The sequence below is a fragment of the Borostomias antarcticus genome (assembly GCF_949987555.1).
Source record: "Borostomias antarcticus genome assembly, chromosome: 15".
NCBI lineage: Eukaryota > Metazoa > Chordata > Actinopteri > Stomiiformes > Stomiidae > Borostomias > Borostomias antarcticus.
This window is the reverse complement of record NC_140248.1, coordinates 1896651-1917750: the sequence shown is the minus strand read 5'-3', so window position 1 is coordinate 1917750 and position 21100 is coordinate 1896651. Positions and strand designations below refer to the sequence as shown.

The window sequence follows — 21100 nt, the reverse complement described above, 5'->3', positions numbered from 1 at the left end:
GGAGATGTGAGAAATTGGTTAGTTTTTCTCACATCTCCTGCACGGTCGGGGATTGTGCACATTAACCGGGAAATGCTTACAATTCCCGACCTTGCGGTAAATCTAACAAAGTGCAACCGTATGCAAAACGTCTGCGCAGCCGGGTGGTGGGAGAGGGCTCGTGCGCTTAGAACGAGAGGTGCTTGACATTTTGCCCATGGTTTTTGAATACATAGCATCAATTGCATGGCACCATGGGCATCTCCAGGTCTCCATGCCGCAGCAATCCACGGAGCCCCAGCCCTGCAGTGTTTCCTGGACACCGAGCTGCAAGCATCTCCAGTTCCTCATGTGCTCCAGTGGCCACCTGTGGTTGCATCCCAGCAGCCCTCCATGACTGTGCTCCAGCAGGCCCCCTTGGCTATGCTGTTCCCTGAGCTACAAGAGACTCCTGTTCCTCGTGAGCCTCAGCAGTCCTCCATGGCTGCGCCCCCACAGGGCCCTGACCCAGTAGGTCTTGTTCCAGGCCCTGTAGCTGTCCCTGGACCGGCAGCTGACACTGACCCTGTAGCCGTCGGCATTGCTGTAGCCATAGCTGTGGCTGTTGCGGTAGCAGTTCCGGTTCCAGACTCCAACTCCTTACCTGACCCAGTCCCTGTCCCCTTAGTGGTGGCTGTCCCTAGCTGGCTCCAGTCCTGCTAGCTCCGGTCCTGTTAGTAGCTCCAGTCCTGTAAGCTCAAGTCCTGTAAGCTCCAGCCCTGTTAGTAGCTCTGGTCCTGTTAGCTCTGGCCTTGTTAGTGGCTCCAGTCCTGTTAGCCCCAGTTCCTCAAGCCCCAATCCTGTGAGCCCTACTAGCTCCAGTCCCGTTGTCCCTGTAGTCATCCCAGTCCCTGTAGATGACTCGGCCCCTGACCCCATAGTCATAGTCGCAGCTGTAGTTGTAGGGGTAACTGTAGCAGTTGCAGGTCCTGACCCTGTCTGCCCAGCTAGTCTCTGTCCCGTTAGCCTAGCTAGCTGCAGTCCCGTTAGCCCTGTTAGGCCCAGGCTAGCTAACCCTGTTCAGGTAGGGGATCCGGACTCTGACCTCCTAGCTACCCCTGGCTCAGCTGCCATGCCAGGCCCTGTGGCCACCCCAGGGCTGGTCCTCTGGCAATCTTCCAGCTCTGTCCCCTGGACACCGCTCTTCCTACCCTCCTGCTTCATGGCCGACCACCTGAGCGGTTTCGCCGGCCTCAGGGGTTCTGTCTACGTCGCCAGCCGCCTTGGTGGGTCCGTCTGCCGTCGGCCCCCTGAGCGGGCTCTCCTGCGCCGTCGGCCCCCTGAGCGTTCCTGCCTGTGCCGTCGGTCCCCTGAGCGGTCTCTCCTGCGCCGTCGGCCCCCTGAGTGCTCTCTCCAGCGCCGTCGGCCCCCTGAGCGATCCTGCCTGCGCCGTCGGCCCCCTGAGCGACCCTGCCTGCGCCGTCGGTTCCCTGAGCGATCCTGCCTGCGCTACAGGGTGCTTTGGTGGTCCTGCCATCGCCACTGGAGGCCAGCTCCGCTTCCCAAATGGTTCCGCCATTCGGCCGGGCCTCCTGGTCATCCTCCAGACCTGCCCTGCCGTTTTGCTCTCTGGTTGCCCGCCTGAGACGCCCTGTTCTGCCTCTGGCCAGTTCTCTGCCCGCCCACCAGTGACCCCCTGTGCTGCCCCTGGCCAGTTCTCTGGTCGCCTGCCTGGGACATTCTGCTCTGTCCCTGGTCAGCCCTCTGGCCGTCCGCCGGAGGGGTTTTGCGCTGTCCCTGGCCGGTTCCCAGGCTGTCCGCCTGAGTCTCCCGGTGCTGTCCCCCTCGCCCCTGCCCCGGACCCCTGGTTCGCCCTGCTCACCCCCTGTTCCCGGCCTGGATTCCTCACCTTGAGCTCCTGTGCCCCCTGGACCTTCCTGGACCCTGAGCACCTCCTCTCCCTGTGACTGCCCCTGCACTACCCCCAGAGACTTTTGTACACTTTGGTCATTGTCCCTTGGTTTTGTTCTGCCTCATGTGTTTGGTCTTGTGTTCGTTGTCTTGTCTGTTGTCTTGTCTTCTATGTTGGTTTTGTGTCCTCCCTGCTCTAGACACCTGTTCCCTCACTAGTCTCACGTCACTCCAGTCCCTCCTCTCCTGGCCCTCTAGTTTCCCCCTCTGGTTTCCTGCCCAGTCCCTTTCCCTGTCCCAGCCTTGTTCCCTGTTCTCCTCCCTTGTGTCCTTGTTCCTCTGTCCTTGTGTTGGTGTCTTGTTGGAATCCCTCCTTGTCCTTGTCTGGGTGATTGTCTGCACCTGTGTCTCGTTATGTCTTTTTGCACACCTGTACGTTGTTCCTTGATTGTTCTCCCTGTGTATATATGCCCTCCTGTTTCCGTTGTTCTCTGTCGGTTCATTGTTAATGTTAGTGTGTGTTTCCCCTGCGTTTCCTCCTGGTGTTTATTTTTTGGATATTAAAACCTATATTTTGAACCTGAGCTGCTTGCCTGCCGTCTGCTATTGGGTCCTACCTCCACCAGCCTCAAACCCTAACAGGACTGTCTGATATATCGGACACCCAACGGAATGTACGGCCTGACGGTCGTGGATGACGAAACGGTGACATGGCTCCTGGAGGTGTGCCCGGATATATAGCCCAGGTGACCCCACACCCAGGCTCGGGGTGGTAAAAGGATAGCCCCGAGCCTGGGGGGTAGAGGATATAACATCAAACTCACACGAAGAAGAAGAAGAAAATCTTGCTAACCAGGCCTTTGCCTTGTCCAACTTGTTTTGCAGGATCGATTGCTGACAATTATAAGCATGCACCAACATCTGCATGAGAATGGCAACTTGGCCCAAATTATTTCTTTAACCTTTCTTCAAAATGAAATTATTTGGAGTGAAAATGTGTTAACTCAGAATCAATTTCCATCAAATTAGATTTTCCAACATAGGACACTGCATTTTCAAAATGAATATGGCCATAATTAGAGATCCCAAAGGCAAAAATCTATAGTCTAGTAGCGCAGCACCTAGAGCAGATGAGGGAGAATCCACATCCTGGAGGCAGGTGAAAATGCCCCACAGTTAGAACAAGGGTGATTAAGCATCTCTCAAAAAACAAACTGTGGGGTGAAATAAGGCTTGACATCATGGAATGCTGATTGGATCCAAGGTGCTGCCGTGTTCAATAGACTCCTACCTTAAAAAGACTGTTGCTTGTTGGTGTTTTTTAAAAACAACCAGCCAGCTGTTCACACAGGCTTGATGCTCTGAGGAATTCCGCAGAGATGCATAATGGTTTATGAAAAATGTATGAAAGGACAAGGACATGTAACATGGATAGAAGCCTTGTTATGTTACAGCAACGTGCATGCATGTTCTCAGAACAAGCAAACCTTCGTTGATGACAGATACACTACATACGGTACTTTCAATTCAGTCACTGTAAATCACATGTATCTCATATACCTCAACAAGAAAGTAATAGTTTAATCTCAATGCTCCCGACCTTCAGATTTTCACAGAGGATCAATTATGCTTTATGATTGAAGTTGAAAATATGATAAATTATCGCCCTTGATTTTATGCTAAACCATGTTGAATGGAAGCTTTAAGCCTATTAGACTAAATGTGGTGGGACATGTCTCTGGCACAGGTATATACTCATACTGTTGCTAGTAAATTTATTAAGCAACCTAGCATGGTCCATTATCTAAAACATATAACAAAGTCAGCAAAGAAGTGGATAACTATCACAGTTAAATGTGCCTCTACAAAGGTTTCCCCATTAATGATATTGCACTTAGTTGGATGAGGTGGGCCTGAAATAGCTCGAGGATTCCGTCATCTTTATTGCTTTTTAACAGCTAGAAGGCTCAGAACACTACTAAATCAAAAGGGAGGAAGTGAAATGGCTCGCTAATTTCTCAGAAAATGTAACCTGAAATATAAGGGAACTCATTAGTAATGAAATAAACTCTGCAATATCGCTCTGCAAGTATCTAATGTCATTTTTCAATTCTATGGCAAGTGCCACACAGAATTCCACTCTGAGGAAGACATTCCTAAAATATTTTCTGCACGTTTCTAGTATTGCATTCTCCTGTCTTTTTTCTGTTCACAGTGACCTTTTTATTGCTTACATAACCCCCATAATACTGTGAGCATTAGCTAGACTGCTGATAAGAGGTGCGGATGCCCCCTGGTCCCTCACGGCACCCCGGGCCTGACCCCCACCTGATCTGAGTTCTCTCACGCTGACAGGAAGGCAGAGATTACCCAACAAGCTCAGCTTCATGCACTGCAGCAGGAAAGCCTAAAGAACAAAAGCATGGCTGATCGTCTATTCAGGTAAGACCACAGAGTTTGTCAGGCAGATCTGGCCACTCTTTTCTCCACAGTTCTTGAGATCCTTGTGTGGAGGGGGGGGGGGGGATTACAAGAATCTGCAGTGGCTAAATAGCTCAGAGGTTTAGGATAAGCAGCCCAAACTCGTAATGCCTTCTTTGTTAATGAGTTGAGCGTATTAGTGATTTCTAATTCCTAATTCCTGGCTTCCTCATCCGTTGGCTACTGATAGAGCTAGCAGAGCCACCGTAGTTCCATGAATCAAAATGTAAAAAATCACTGCACTGGTTACCTGTCAGTATAGATAGATAGATAGATAGATAGATAGATAGATAGATAGATAGATAGATAGATAGATTGATAGGCTTTCTCTGTTTTTATAGTTTTTATTCAAATTTACACTATCTTTAATTTGTTTTTTTTTTTTTAAAAGACTGTTTCTTTTAAATCTGTTCTCACTGTTTTTATGATTTATGTTTTTATCCACCTCTTTTTATGGAAAGCACTATGTGCTAGATTAATATGTAGGAATGGTGCTAGCCTACAGTACATAAATAAAATTACATCGACATTGACAGTCTTAATGCCACTCCTGACTCAAGATTGAAGAACAGATGACATGGGTTCCTTGGATGCAAGTGTTCGCACACTATCATGGAAGACATCACCATGGTAACTTAACTAAATGCAGTTGTGAAATGTTAATGTAAAGTGAGAATATCTTTCATGTGACATTTTATCCATAACTGCCCTGAGAGTACAGCCATATCAACATAGTCCATTCCATTCCACTTCCATTCCATTTAATGAAACCAGTCACCACTGGACTCAATCCGCTCGGTGGCTGCAGCTGAAAGCACTTAGGGCCCTAACAGAGCTAGGAAAGACCTCCTTCTTGTTCCATGCCCCCTGACAGAGTTGGGAAAGACCTCCTTCTCGTTCCATTCCCCAGAGGCATGGAACGAGCTTCAGAGAGCCCTTCACCTCCAGATGCTAGTGCCTTTTGGGGAGTTTAAAAACCTTGTGCAAAAGGCAACTGAAGAGGAGTGTAGGTGTTCTTTATAGTTATCCATAGATAGATTAGTCCCTTGATGGTAAATGGCTCTGCAGGCTTTGAGTTGGATTACTGATGTGTCACGCTTTTACTGTAGTATTGTTGTTTTTACTGTATTCTATGTCCCACACTTGTATGTTATGTTCTGTATTTTTTATGACTGACTGCTGCCTTTCTTGGCCAGGTCACCCTTGTGAAAGAGACAGTGTCTCAATGGAGTTCTTTCCTGGTTTAAAAAAGGTTAAATAAAATAAAAATAAAAACAGTGGATCTGTAACATGTATGGTTGATCTGCACATAGCTCAAATATCCTGTTGAGTAGAAGAAAGGGCTCTCCCCACAGACCACCGTCTCAGTGCAGCAGATGGATGTGGTGTGTTTCAGCCGGGGGCTGTTGACTCACCCATGTTGCGCTCCTTTGTTCCTGGTCACATCGATGGTGGTGATGGAGTGCTTGGCCCCAGACTGCCCTCCACCTTCCACCTTCCACTGGGCGTTCTTTGACCTGGTCCGCAAGAGATTCACCCCTTTCTTTGCCTTGACCCTGCACAAATAGAGGGAGAACATGGAATGAATCGATTTCTATTCAAGGGAAGGATACGTGTGATGGGTCGGAGGTTGTGGCCTTGTGTATACAAGCAGTCTTGATGTTACACATTACACTGCGGCAAAAGCTAGTTCTGAGATAAGTTAGTGACACTGAATGAAGACAACTGTACTGATGCATTGAGCCCAAAGATAAAGGGTGATATTCTTTCCAGTTTTGGAACCATTAGAAAAATTGCTGCAGTAACAATCAAGGGAAATACCCACCCAGCCAATTGTACACTGAACCACCATAAGTCACTTTATATTACATGCTTGAATATTATACTGGTCTTTTTTAATACTATGATCCATTCCACTGACTATGATTAATTTGACCCATACAAATGAGAGGGGATGAGGTATTACGGTGCACAACGTGAATTGAACTCGCCATTATGCCCCTATGAAGTCGGAAAGAACAGTTTCTTTCCAACTGTAACTGGCCTCATCAACAAGGCATGTGACCCCCGATGACGCTGTCTATTTTGGACACTTTTGTAGAGTGTATTGTATATTCAAGCATAGTATTGTATTTGTCACTTTGGATTTTGCGCTGTGCTGTCTTGTTCTTGCACCTGTTGTTTCTTGTTCTTGCAAATGTTTATTGTCGTGCACCAACAGGCCAAAACAGGTTCCTCACAGGTGTAACGCTGTGTTCACACCAAACCTGATCAAATGTTTGCCTACATTACTCATGCGGGTTTGACCGCAGGATCTCATGAGAATTCTTCGCTCAAGTTAGAAAATTTAAATGTGAGCGAAAATCGCCTGATGTGTGCCATTTTGTGCCATTCGCTTAGAGTTGTTTGCCTCATTCGTTCCACCTGGGGCAGCTTCACATCTACTCACTTCTACTGGTGTCTTTGCATTGACTTTGTATATAATGGTCACATGAAAAATGTGCATCCCATTTGGTGTGAACACAACATAAGTCTACTTGGCGAAATAAATCAGATTCTGATTCAACCCTTGAGCTCAGACACTATACTTTAACTTATTAATTCCACACAGACGCCTTCTGACACAGCAGCTTCTATCAGAGCTTCTATCAGAGCGGTGTTGAAGTGGCTGGCAGATCAACAGAAGCCATTAGTTCTAAATGCCTCTAATCTTTCAAGACTGTTTTTCTGAAAATGATCCCACATGTCGGGAGTCAGGATGTACTCTCTGTGAGCTCACATTCAAATGCTTTTACATCACTTATAGTACAAATGCTTTTAATCAAACATATTGCCTCTATTCTTGAAGTTGGCAAAGTCACTCTGGTATTTAACCTGTTAGGAACACTTTTATTCACTGTCGAGGTGTCTTTGTCCATCTTTGTCTTTAACAAAGATCTTTCATCAATCTTGTCTTGACAATCCAAACAGATTTCACAGAAACGTCTCATAACACCGTCAAACACCAGTGTGACTGCTGGTTCTGTGGGAAATAGGACAGCAACGTTTGAGTGAGAGGTGCTCCTTCCCCTAAGATCATGAACAACTATCTTAACAATGATCTCTAGCAGTTTGATATCCATCTTATTCATCGCTTAGAGTAAAACGCTTTGATGTTTCTCAGCATTGCAGCATGGCCCAGCTGGAGACGCCTAGTGGGAGAGAACCCTGCAGCCAGAGAGGAACGGGATGCTGGGAAAATGTGAATGAGATTCCAAGGACATCAGAAAGGGAATCACCGATTACAACCTGGAGCTACAGATGTTCGCATCTGATAATGAATTGACTAATATGACTAATATCCTGTAGACGGAAATGATTGTTGCGCAGTGGAGAGAAATACAGGTCTGAAGCAAGCTAGGTATTCAGAAGGAGCCTGAGAATAACGAATTCACATTACACCACAATTAGCGCTTTTCCACTAAAAGGTCTCCTGGAAATTTTAGTACAGACTTTTTTTCAAGGACTTAAAAGGTTAATTCAGACCATAGCATTCTGCGTTCCCCCCGCGGTCGGAAGACCAGTGACATAAGCTTCGTTTATCAGGCTGCTTACAGCGCACGTCCCTTGTTTCATGAAAGCATTTTGAAACTTTCAGAATGTATCATTAGCCTACCATTTCAGAATGTATCATTAGCCTACCATTTCAGAATGTATCATTAGCCTACCATTTCAGAATGTATCATTAGCCTACCATTTCAGAATGTATCATTAGCCTACCATTTCAGAATGTATCATTAGCCTACCATTTCTCATAATCTTATAGCCTAGGCTATATGATAAACAGTGTATAGATTTGGACAATTGCCAGTAGTTGAATTGATGATAAACTATTATCTAGTGGCTATAATATCCTTTTAAATTACACCTGCTGTACATTTATTTTTGTCCTTGATTTGTGATTTAATAAACATTTCCATAGTAGATGCCTTAAGGCGTGGTTGACTTGCTCTCAGACCTGTGTGTGCTGGTCAGTCTGAGTCCTCTCAGACCTGTGTGTGCTGGTCAGTCTGAGTCCTCTCAGACCTGGGTGTGCTTCAAAAATATGTGTAAAATACAAAATGTGCAAGGCAAACAGGTAGGATACAGGGTATAACAGAAATTTACAAATTTACACATTTTGGAAAGTCAGCGCTCAGCTTCTATCAGTAATGCTAAAAACCACAAACGAAGCCAGAAATCTTGGTGTAGTCATGGACTCATGATACACCAAACCTGAATTTCAACAGTCACATTAAGACAATTACAAAGTCAGCCTACTATCACCTGAAGAATATATCAAGGATTAAAGGATTTATGTCTCAGCAGGATCTGGAAAAACTTGTCAATGCACTTATCTTCAGTAGACTCAACTGAAGCTCCAGTTCTGAGGTCCTTACACTGGCCTTCTGTTTGTCAAAGAATTGACTTTAAAATACTGCTGTTGGCTTATAAAGCACTGAATGGTTTAGGGCCAAAATATATTTCTGATCTCTTGTTATGTTATGAACCATCCAGACCTCTCAGGTCATCTGGCACAGGCCTGCTTTCTGTCCCCAGAGTTAAAACAAAACATGGAGAAGCAGCGTTCAGTTTTATGCTCCACATATCTGGAACAAACCGCTGCTTTTTATTAAATCAAATACATTATTAATTCATACACTGCACTGTAACTTGTATTTTATTTTTCCTGCATTTTGTTGTCCCCCACCCGGTGACAGCCGAAGGGGGGGGGTACTTTAGGTTGTCCGGTGTCATGTCATGAGTGAGTGAGTGAGTGAGTGAGTCAGTGAGTCGGTGAGTGAGTGAGTGAGTGAGTGAGTGAGTGAGTGAGTGAGTGAGTGAGTGAGTGAGTCAGTGAGTGAGTGAGTGAGTGAGTGAGTCTGTCAGTCCCCCCATAGTACCAGAACCCACCACAAAAGGGGCACCTTTCCAATGAATTTTTCCATTGACAAGTACATTTAGATTTGTAAAAACCTATACAGGTGCATGGACTTGTTTGCCCACTAGATGGAGACGTTATTGTACTCTTATTCACTCTACCATGGTTTATAGAAAGCTTACTTTGGTCAATCGATTTCAACATTCATTACAGGATTTTGACCATACAGGTGCATGGACTTGTTTAACAACTAGTGAATGTTGCGTCCAAGGGTCATGCCTCTTGATTCCAGATTGCCGGCATGCTACAGTATATAAAATCACACATGATGCTGTCTTTCTTTGGTTCATTATAAACAAACAAAGGCAGAAAATTGAGGGGTCTTCTATATGGCAATATTTTGGGATCTCTGTATAAAAGCGCCTAGTGAGAAGCAGGGGGCTTGATAGCACAAGGGAACATGCCTAATGGGTGGGGGACAACATGTTTACATGTGTACAGTACTTGTTTTAAATGTCCTTTTTTGCATTTTGTTTTATATCAATCAATAAGTGTGAGCTAGATAAGTGAGCTGTAAAAATTCTTCCCTGACCCCTCTCAACAAGGCGATCGAGCAAGCTCCTGGAGTATGTTTGTCTACCGGCTAAGAACATTTATAAAGCAATAAATTACATTAAATTACATTTTCAGAGTAAGAGAAGCTAAAAAACAACATAGGAGAGACATGGCAAATACTGGTGTGTGTTTGCTATGGCCCAGGCCTAAAGCCGGAAGTCGGCTGGTGTATGTCTGTGTGTACGTGTGTGTGTGTTAACTAAATGCTACGACATCCACAGCAGACACAGGGGTATTATATGACCTTTTGTGTTTCTTGCACTTTGCTATGCTTTTAATGTCTCATGTAAAGCATTTTGACTTGCCTTGTTGCTGAAATGTGCTATATAAATAAACTTGCCTTGCCTTTTAATAGTCTTTTTTGTGACGAGAGTCTAGTTTTATTTCAATCTTTAAAATAGTAGGCCTATTCATCGCTTGAAGGCGATGTTACAGAGTGACAACATGTGGGACATGGACAGACAGCTGGCATATTTGAAACATTCAGACAGCCTAATATTTATTCCCAAGCACAAACTTCTACATCAGGATTGCTGACATAAACCCATTCAATACGTTCATTCGATACATATTCAAGTCTTGTCATAATATGGGAGCTATAACGTTAGGAAATGGATGAAGGACATAAAATAAACTGATTAAAAGGACTATATATTGGAACATTTGGACTGAATTTGATTATTGAATAGAGAATATTATTCCTAAAGAAAAGGGCAGGAGTGCTCAGTTCAGACAGGTGAGATGAAGGAAATGTTTAGTCGGGAACACAGACTGAGCTGGGGAGCCGACCCACGCGTATAGCGGCATAGCTCAATAAAGGCTTTTTAACTTTTTGCCAGTTACTTTTCTTTGAATGAGAGAATATTATTATTTGAAGTGTCTACTCTCATTTGGGTTATAATTTGAAGTGTCTACTGTTTTTGGGAAACCTGTTAACATTGAATAGGCCCCTAAAGGTTCATCATACTTTATTATCCCCTTGGCTGTTTTTTGCGTGACCCCCGTTATTCTTATTTCCAAATTGATATTAACTGGCCTATAATATCCACTAAGATACTATAGCCTATAGCTCAAACTCGTAAATCACCTGTTTGATTTGTATAATGTGAACTGAACCGTGTTATAGTACAGGCCTATCCCTATAGTTGTTTTTCTTCCAAACCCTCAGGATCTGCCTACACTAGAACGCAGCTCTGGATTTCGAGCGCCAAAGCGTAGCTCCAGCCGTATCCCAAGGCCTCTGGGTTCCAGCTTCATTGTGGCCGTGGCAGTGTAATTGCTAGGCACAAACTTAGGTCTTTTTCTGCAAAACCGTGGTAGTGTAATCCAGTCCTTACTGAAATATGGGAGCAACGATATCCTCTTTCCTCTCCTTCATCTGTGGCCCATGTTCTTCCTCGTGGGCTCAACCCAGACAGAGAGACCTGGCCTTGACGGGGGTCCCTTGAACTCGATGCGCAGATACAAGCAAAAAACTGTAAATAAACAGGAACTAAAATGTCAGAAGCAGAATGTCTCAGAGGCATTAGCTGCACTCCCTTTTGCATTACTGCAAAAAACAGGACCTTTCCCAACAGCTAAATCTGGCCAGCCAAGCCATTTTCACATTTCTGTAGACAGCAGCTCCATTAGTTTCTCCGAAGGGGCACTTTACAGACAACTTTGCCATTTGTGGTTCTGCAGTCACAACAAATTCCATTCTGTGACGATATATTATTTAAGTATGAATGCATGCTTGTCCTTGGCCTGTGCTTGATTTTGAGCCTGTGTCATGTGTCGTACAGTAGGTGATTCGATCACACACTCAGTTGTGCGTGATATTTCAGTCCAGCGTACTCTATATGTTTATGCATGGCTAAAACATCCTATTCGTTCAGGTGCCACTTTGTAAGCCTTAAATTGCACTGACAAAGCTATTTCATGACAGTGGTTTATGTCTGCGATGCGCACTGCAAGCAACTATGGTATAAAAGTATTCAGGAGGCAGTATTTAACCTTGGTACCGCAATGAGTCAGAAGCCTAGAATAGAGGCCTCATTAACATTCAGAGTTGGTACATGAATTAATACATCAAGCTACTACACTGAGGCTAGTTATGCTGCTGTATAATGAACTGTCTACCTTACAATGACACCCGAATCATCTCTGAAGAAGCAGTATTCAGTCTCACTGGGCCCAGAGTTGACAGAGAGATGACAAACTTTGCAGTGGAGAGCTGGAGCTTAGTACGCCTTGGGGAGAAAGCAGAGCACAGGGTGTTTGCTGTTTCAACCCCGTTGGCCTCACTCTGTCGATAGCTATGTGAACATGTTTGCTGTTTCAACCCCGTTGGCCTCACTCTGTCGGTAGCTATGTGAACATGTTTGCTGTTTCAACCCCGTTCAATCAAATCAATCAAAGCTTTATTTGTATAGCGCATTTCATACCCAGAGGCAACACAATGCGCTTTACAGAGAACAAGGGAGGTGGGCATACGTCCCACCCCTACATATTCCAGAGTTGGCCTCACTCAGGACAGAGGCAACATCAGGACAGATGTTCACTTTGAGAAAGATTGGGATGCTCATTATCACAGTCAGACCTGCTGTGTGTGTGCGTGTGTGTGTGTATGTGTGCGTGTGTCTCACAGCAATCAATTTGGTCAGACTTGAGCTATGCAGAAAGGGGTAGGGGTAAGGGCCAAAGATAGGGTAGGAATCATTTCATTGTGTGTGTGTGTGTGTGTGTGTGTGTGTGTGTGTGTGTGTGTGTGTGTGTGTGTGTGTGTGTGAAGCCATGGGGCAACTGGGGCAGCCATGGCGTTGTGGTGTGCTATGTTGTGTGTTGTTTCGTCTAAGTTTGTGTCCTGCAAAACCTCCTACACCAGAGAGGAACTTGTTAGTATTAGGGGAGCAACCCCTACGGACTTTATCCCGGACTTACCGACTCAGCGGATTGACTGGATATCCTGGTCAGAGTGACTGCTGTCTTCGCCCGAGCTCTGAGGTGGTGCTGGCGCAAGTGGGACCCTTGTTAGGCTTCGTAGGCGCGGGTCAAGAACACCTCCACCTGGCGCCCCCGTGCAGGAGGCGCAAAGCACACTCTCCGAACAGATAACTAGGGTTGAACGTAAACATCCAGACTGTTTTGTTGTCGTGCTGGGGAACTTAAACAGAGCTAATCTGAGACAGGTTCTCCTGAAATACCGGCAGCAGATTAAATGCCCCACTTGAGAGCAGCGCACCCTCGGCCACTCGGAACACCTATCACGCTGTATCTCGTGCGGCGCTGGGTCATTTGGACCACAACATTGTTCACTTGATTCTCACCTACAGGCAGACACTGAAACTTGCCAAGCCTGTTCTAAGGACATTTAAGACATGGTCCAGCGAGGCGAAGGAGAAGACCAGCGCGTGGCTGGAACAGGCCAGCTGTGACGGGGGCTACGTTGACTGGGCGGGCGCAGAGGCTGGAAACAGTCTAGACACACACAGACACTGTGACGTCATTCCTCAGCTACTGAGAGGACCAGTGTGTTCCACCCTGCTCCAGGATCAGCTACAACAACGACAAGCCCTGGTCCACATCCAAACTCAGGAAACTAAGGCTGGAGAAAGAGGAAGTACAGAAGAGTGGGGACAAGGACCAGTTTAAAGATGTATGGTTTATGTTCATTTACAAAAGCATTACGGTCAAACTTCAAATAATCTCTGCTGGTTCGGAGTGTCGGCACTCATCAGACTCGATCGAATGATCTTCTTGTTTTTAAGGTTCCTCGTTCTCGTACAGAACTTGGACGGGCTGCATTCTCTTATGATGCTCCGTATATCTGGAACTCTCTCCAACAGACATTGAAGCTAGAGCTGCTTCCCTCTGATACGGAGTTCAGAGACATGGCTCTTGACATTTCTTCATCAACTTGTCACTGTTTTTAATTGTATTATTGTCGTAAATTGCTTATGTTTTGTTGATGTTTGTGTTTGCTTGTGAGTTCGTCGGCATTGGAAATGAGGGAAACCTCAATTGACCCACGAGTTTAAATAAAGGTTTGAAATGAAATGAAAGAAGCCAAGTACAGATTCAGCAAGGCGGTCCAGGAAGCCAAACAACGCTTCTCTGAGAAACTCCAACACCAGTTCTCAGAGGGGAATATGTCCGCTGTCTGGAAAGGCCTCAGACAAATACAGTAAACTATAAACCAAAATCCTCCCAGTTGACTGACGACTCACGCCTTTCCAATGATCTGAACGAGTTCTATTGTCGCTTTGAAAAGCAATGGAACCCCCTCACCCCCCCTCTCAGCAGCGACTCTGTAGTCATGAAGGTCTTTGAGCGCCTGGTCCTGGCCCATCTCAAGACCATCACAGACCCACTCCTAGACCCCCTGCAGTTTGCGTACAGAGCCAACAGGTCCGTGGATGACGCGGTGAACATGGCTCTTCACTACGTCCTACAGCACCTGGACACCACAGGCACTTCTGCCAGGATTCTGTTTGTGGACTTCAGCTCGACCTTCAACACCATCCTCCCGGCCACACTGGAGCACGGTCTCTCCCTGCTACGAGTGCCTGACTCCACCCCCAGGTGGATCACAGACTTCCTGTCCAACAGGACCCAGCGTGTGAAGCTGGGGAAGAACATCTCCGACCCCAAGTCCATCAGTACCGGCTCCCCACAGGGCTGTGTTCTTCCCCCCTACTGTTCTCACTGAACACCAACAGCTGCATCTCCAGCCATCAGTCCGTCAAGCTCCTGAAGTTTGCGGATGACACCACCTCCATAGGATTCATCTTCAAGGTGGACAAGTCCACCTACAGGTGGGAGATTGAACAGCTGCTGACCTGGTGTGGCCGGAACAACCTGGAGCTTAACGCTCTAAAGACATGGTGGTCGTGGTGGAAATTATGGTGGACTTCAGGAAGAACTCAGCCTCCCTCCCCCATCACCCTGCATGACCCCCTGGCTGAACTCAGCCTCCCCCCCCCCCCCCCCCCCCCCCCATCACCCTGCATGACCCCCTGGCTGCCACCGTGGACTCCTTCCTCTTCCTGGGTACTGTCATTTCCCAGGACCTCAAGTGGGAACTGAACGTCAGCACCCTGTCAGCAGAGAATGTACTTTCTGCGGCCCGTGCTGATGGGGTCGTCCACAATAACCTGCGCCCGGTAAGATGGGCTGGGACCAGTTTGACTCCGAACTTGATCTTGTCCATGGCTTTGATTAATGCCAGGTCATTGGCGAATAAGACTTTCCAAATAAATTACTTTTTCACTTCCCGTGGGCTTGATTTTATGTTTTTGACCGAGACTTGGTTACATGTTGGTGAGTCTATACCATTCTCCGAAATCCAGTCCTCTGGCCAAAGACTTCCTGGCTCTGACTGATTCCTTCAGCCTCACTCAGTGGGTCTCAGGACCGACGCATAATAAAGGCCACGCGCTGGACCTGGTGTTATTGCATGGCCTTACTGTCTGTGTTAATGAAATATGTGATAACGCCTGTATTTCTGACCACATGCCTGTTCTATTCACTGCTGTTGTCCCATGCGCTGTTGCCCCCTCACGTCCTCTTGTGCGTCGTTTTTGAGTGATAAACTCGGACATCTCAGCGCTTTTCTCGGGAGCTGTTGATGGCTCTATCCTCTCGAATGTGAATGGCCTTGGTGCGCTCAGTGTGGACGAGCTCGTGGAGCTGTTTAGTTCCACTTGCACCTCTATACTGGACTCTGTCGCCCCCCTTGAGGAGTAGAAGTCCCAAGACACTTTCTGAACCGTGGATTACTGACTCTGTCTGTGCGCTCAGACGCTCTTGTAGGCGTGCTGAGAGAAAGTGGAAAAAGGACAAGCTACATGTCTCGTTCGGGATTCTGCAGGACTGTGTAATGGAGTATCAGAGTGCTGTGAAGGCAGCCAAAACCGGGTACATTTCCAACCTTGTCTCCAATAACATTGGGAGACCCAAGGTTCTCTTTGACACTCTGGACTCTCTCGTCAACCCTCGGGATACTGCCTCGGTTGTACCAATATCTGCTCTCTGTAATGATTTTCTTAATTACTTTGTTGAGAAAATCGTGTCTCTTCGGTCCGCACCCCCCATTGCTGCCCCTGACCCCTCTGCCTCATCATCGTCCTAGTCTCAATGAGTTTAAACCCATATCCCTGACATCCCAGACACAAGCTGCTAACCCTAACCCTAACCCTAACCCTACCTGAAGGACACATATGATTTCATACATAAGATCAGGTCCATGGTCGTTCCCTCCCAAGCATACATCTTCACAATAGATATAGACAGTTTATACACAAATATTAATACACAAGCCGGACTAGCCGCAATACAGAAAGCATTTTCACGTCACCCAGACATACACAGACCGGATAAAGAACTACTAGCACTACTGGAAATTAGCCTCACCTGCAATAACTTCACTTTTGACAATAAACAATATCTACAGGTACAGGGAACGGCCATGGGCCAAAGATACGCACCCGCTTACGCAAACATATACATGGCTGAGTGGGAGAGAGAGGCGCTAGCAAAATGCACACACCTACCCACCATGTACCCTAACCCTAACCCTAACCCGCCTACAAACTGCCCCTCCAACAGTGTTCCGTCTCGCCTTTTAAAAGATGCTTTTGATTCAGTGGGCTCTTTTATTCTTACTCTGGTCCATGCTTGTTTTAGTTTTGGAGTCTTTCCAGCTTCCTTTAAACATGCTATAGTGCAGCCACTAATCAAAAAGCCTAGTCTGGACCCAACTGTTCTCTCTAATTTTAGGCCCATCTCTAAACTGCCTTTTTTTATCCAAAGTACTGGAAAAGATTGTTTCTATTCAGTTGCACTTTTTTTTGCGATGAATGATGTGTATGTTCCAGTCTGGTTTTAGAATTGCTCAAAGCTCTGAAATCATAAGGATTTTTAAGGATAGTATTCTTACTGTCGACTCTGGGTGTGCTGCTATCCTGGTTACACTAGATCTGACCGCGGCCTTTGACACTGTGGACCACAAGACCCTTCTTACCCGCCTTGAACAGTGTGCTGGCATTAAAGGTGCTGCTCTCATGTTCCTACAGTCTTACTTGACTGATAGGAGCTTCTCTGTCCAGCTGGGTGAGTTCTCCTCTAGTGTGGCCCCCCTCACCTGCGGTGTCCCCCAAGGATCCATCTTAGGCCCTTTATTATTTTCTTTATATATGCTGCCCCTGGGTTCCATTCTACGGAAACACAATGTGTCTTACCACTGCTATGCTGACGATGTCCAACTGTACCTCCCCCTGAAATTGAACTGTAAGGATTCCTTTAAGCCTGTAACATCTGTGCTAAATGACATCAAGACCTGTATGGACTTAAACTTCCTTAGTCTGAATGACAGGAAGATCGAGGTTTTTTTGTTTGGTCATAAAGACAGCCATGTTAGCAACATAGGGCCCCTCGCTGCCAGGAATCGCTCTTTTATTAAAAGTCTTGGTGTCACTTTTTTATTTTTTTTATTTTTAAATATATTTTTTAGGGCTTTTCAGCTTTAATGTTATAGGACAGTTGAGAGAGACAGGAAATGTGGGAGAGAGAGAGGGAGGACATGCAGCACAGGACCCGAGCCGGGAATCGAACCCGAGTCAGCCGCACGAAGGACTAGCCTTCATATGGTGAGCTACCGGGGTGCCCCAAAAGTCTTGGGGGCGAATTCACTAAAGGATTGCGCAGCTTTTCCTGACGCAAAGCCTGTGCAAATAAGTCAAAAATTATGTTTGCTATTCACAAAGCCCTCGCAAAGGGTGAAATACGGTGTTAACTGCGTTGCGTTCGTCATTGCGTTTCTCTGCGCCGGTGTTATTAGCTCATATTTAAATTAGGTAATATGGGCGGAGAATGTTCCCCTTTCTATGCAAATGAACATTATTGCAAAACCCGCCCAATTCACAAAGATCGGCGCAAATTGCCTCACGCAGTTAAAGTGAAATTAATACCGTTTTCAGAAACGTGGTGGTATTTAAGCGCAAGGGGTGTGTCGCGGCCAGCCTGTCCGCTGATCATGGCAGCAGTGATTGTTGCGAGGCGAAGGCATCGCAACGCCAGGCGTGTTGTTCGTGAGAGAATATTTAGAAGAAGGTCACTTTTTGATTTAACACTAGAACCACCGCGGTAGCTGTTTGGACACCAGAGCGCGCAGCTCTTCAGCCAACTGGAGGATGAAGTCGCGTCTGGGGAGGCTCAGTTGACTATGCGTCTCTCCACCCGTCCCCAGCGAGTCCAAGCTCCCCCAATGAATAATACTTATAATAGCCTACATAGCACGAAACTGTGCGTATAATAGTCTATACGCGAAACTGCGCATTCCCTATAGCTGTTCATTGAACGGCTGGGGGCCGATATAGGCCTAGGTATAAATAAATAAAAACATAGCCTACACAATATTTTTTTATTTGAATGGTCTTGAAAATATTTTGCTTTTGTATCATAGGTGACGGCAGGTATCATCTTCAGCCATGGATGATGACTCCCGTGCGTAATCCTTCCAACGTTGGAGAGGCGGCGTACAACTGGGCTCACATCAGGACGCGCGGTGTGATTGAGTGCACATTTGGAATCCTGAAAAGCCGTTTAGATGCCTAGATCGTACCGGTGGGGCAATGTTATACACTCCCCCAAAAGTATGCCAGATCATCGTGCTGCAACTTGCATAACATAAAATGACAATTTTTCCTTTGTTCGTCTTTTCAAATCATTCCACCTCCGTTTGCAGTCTTCCGCGTTTACACACACAAATGGCACTGACTGATTGGGAAATTAAACCCCAAATATGATTTTTTGCTGCAGTCGTGATATTTTTTGCGGAAAGCTGTGAGACATGTTTTTGAACCTCGTCCGTGAGGCCTTCATGTTCGCTGTCTGAAAATCGTATCTTTCTTTTTCTGTCTGCCATCGTCCAATGATATGCATACGAGTTCGCGCTGTATGCGCAGTATTTATAGTCATTTCCTATATCAGCAGCAAATTGCACTCAGCCGCAAACACCGAATGGGCGTGTTTGCGCTGGGATATTATTAGCGCAATGTCTTTAGTGAATAGGTTTTTAAAACGGAGCACATAGCGGGCGCAACTGACGCGCAATATAATGGTGCAATTAGCGGGCGCAATTTGCTTTAGTGAATTCGCCCCTCGGTGTCACTTTTGATACTGGTTTTAATTTTGAGCGACAAATCAGCTCTGTGGTCAAAGGCTCTTTTTTCCAGCTGAGGCTCTTATCCAAACTGAAACCGTACCTCTCTCCTAAGGACCTGGAGACAGTCATCCATGCTTTTATTTCTTCAAGACTGGACTACTGTAATTCCTTGTATGTGGGCCTTGACCAGCAGTCGCTGAGGCTCCTGCAATTGGTCCAGAATGCTGCTGCACGCCTCCTGACTGGAACCAAGAAGTGGGACCACATCACACCGGTGCTGTCCTCCCTCCACTGGCTTCCTGTTCGCTTCAGGATTGATTTTAACATCTTAATGTTTATTTTTAAGGCTCTACATGGTTTGGCTCCTCCAATATCTGGCTGAACTGATTGAAGTTCGTGCGACATCTAGAACCCTGAGGTCCTCCTCCGAGACTCTTTTAATAGTCCCTAGATCAAGACTTAAGACCAAGGGTGACCGAGCTTTTGCGGTGGCTGGCCCAAAGCTCTGGAACAGCCTCCCTCCACACATTAGACACGCACAGAACTTAGGGCTCTTTAAGTCTCATCTTAAAACACACTTGTTTTCACTGGCTTTTGAGGCCTGATAGCCTACATCCCTTGTCCTGTTTTGTGTCCTGTCCGTTTATTATTCTGTGACTATGTGCACTGTATACTGTTTTCTGTTTTAGTTTATTTTATATATTGTACAGCACTTTGGTGCAACTTCGGTTGATTTTAAACATGCTTTATAAATAAAGTTGACCTTGACCTTGAAATTGCATTTTGACAGACATGTAAAGCCTGACCAGATTATGAAAGTTATGTCCGTACTTCAACTATAGTTCTTGTTGTAAAAATCATCATGAAATTGACTTTTTTCGAACCGCTATGATGTTCTGGTACTCCTGAGTTCAAATCTCAGTAAAATTGTGCATGGCAAAACAAATTTGAAACGTCAACAACAACACTTCATACAAACCCAGTCCTTTGATTTCAGTCATGTATGGGTTACTTACTACTAAACAAATCAGACCCTCTGTTATCAAACTTAGTTCCCACAAAATCCAGACAAGATTCTCAATGGCAGTTTCCAAATAGGGTAGTTGACCTACAACAAAACACAATTAGTGGACCCCAAACTATGGCTGTCAAATGAGCTCGGAAATTATATTCGAATTTCTCTCTTAAATACCTTCCCAAAAATCGAATATATTTGATTATTGGTATTTTTTTTTCTGTTTGCATAGAATTTTGCATAGACCACAAGAGGGCGCACTCCGCCTATTGTCATGAACAAGCACCAATGGAACTTACGTCTGTGTTCACAGGATTCAAGTATTCAACTAATGTTAATACCCAATCAACATGGGTGACATTTAGAGCAAACAGGGTCCTTTAATCAGGCCTATATCCTAGCCAACTGAAAACAAAAGAAGAGGAAGTAGTGCTCTGGTCCACTTGATCAGAGCTTGTTTACAATGTTGTCTGGCGGCTGCCGAGAAGACGCGCTCGGAGTTTAAGGAAGTAAGGTATTTCCTCACCACACACACACACACACACACACACACACACACACACACACACACACACACACACACACACACACACACTACACACACAGGGCTGCTGGAGGTGACAACAGTGGTGTAGGAAGCAGTCCTCTTGGAACACAATTATTCTAAGTAGCTTTCCCATCAGGCAGAGCCATGCGCGGAAGACCCTTGGGTGAGCCAGAACCTTTCTGTGGAGGCAATCGGGGGGAAAAGCTGCTCTGCAATTTATTTGATAAGGCGAGTGGAAGCCAGGACCGCCAACAGAGGCTCAGAACAAGAAAGTCAAGGCCAGTTGCTGACATTTTCATAGTTCACAACACTATGCATGCGTATAATGGTTTGTTTTGGGAGCAGGCTCATGTCAGAGTTATTTTTGGTGGCGGCCCATGCTAGAGAAGGAAGGAAAATCTCTGGAGTAACGTGGGACTGTGGTTAGCTAGCTGGGTACCAGCAAACTGACTGACCAGTACAAACAGTGCATTGGAAGGCAGTAGGCCATAGTGTTGATTGAATGGTCAGACGGAGAGACAGACTAAA

At 45.9% G+C, this 21100-nt stretch overlaps 1 protein-coding gene across 1 annotated transcript in view; it reads right to left on the bottom strand.

The window, feature by feature from the left end:
- Positions 1–21100, bottom strand: part of tmem132e (transmembrane protein 132E) — a gene marked incomplete at its 3' end in the record, with an annotated part of 143363 nt that overhangs the window by 69331 nt on the left and 52932 nt on the right. Inside the window, exon 3 of the mRNA XM_084449528.1 lies at positions 5766–5906. Coding sequence (XP_084305654.1) covers positions 5766–5906 — 141 coding nt within the window. The remainder of the gene's footprint in view (positions 1–5765; positions 5907–21100) is intronic.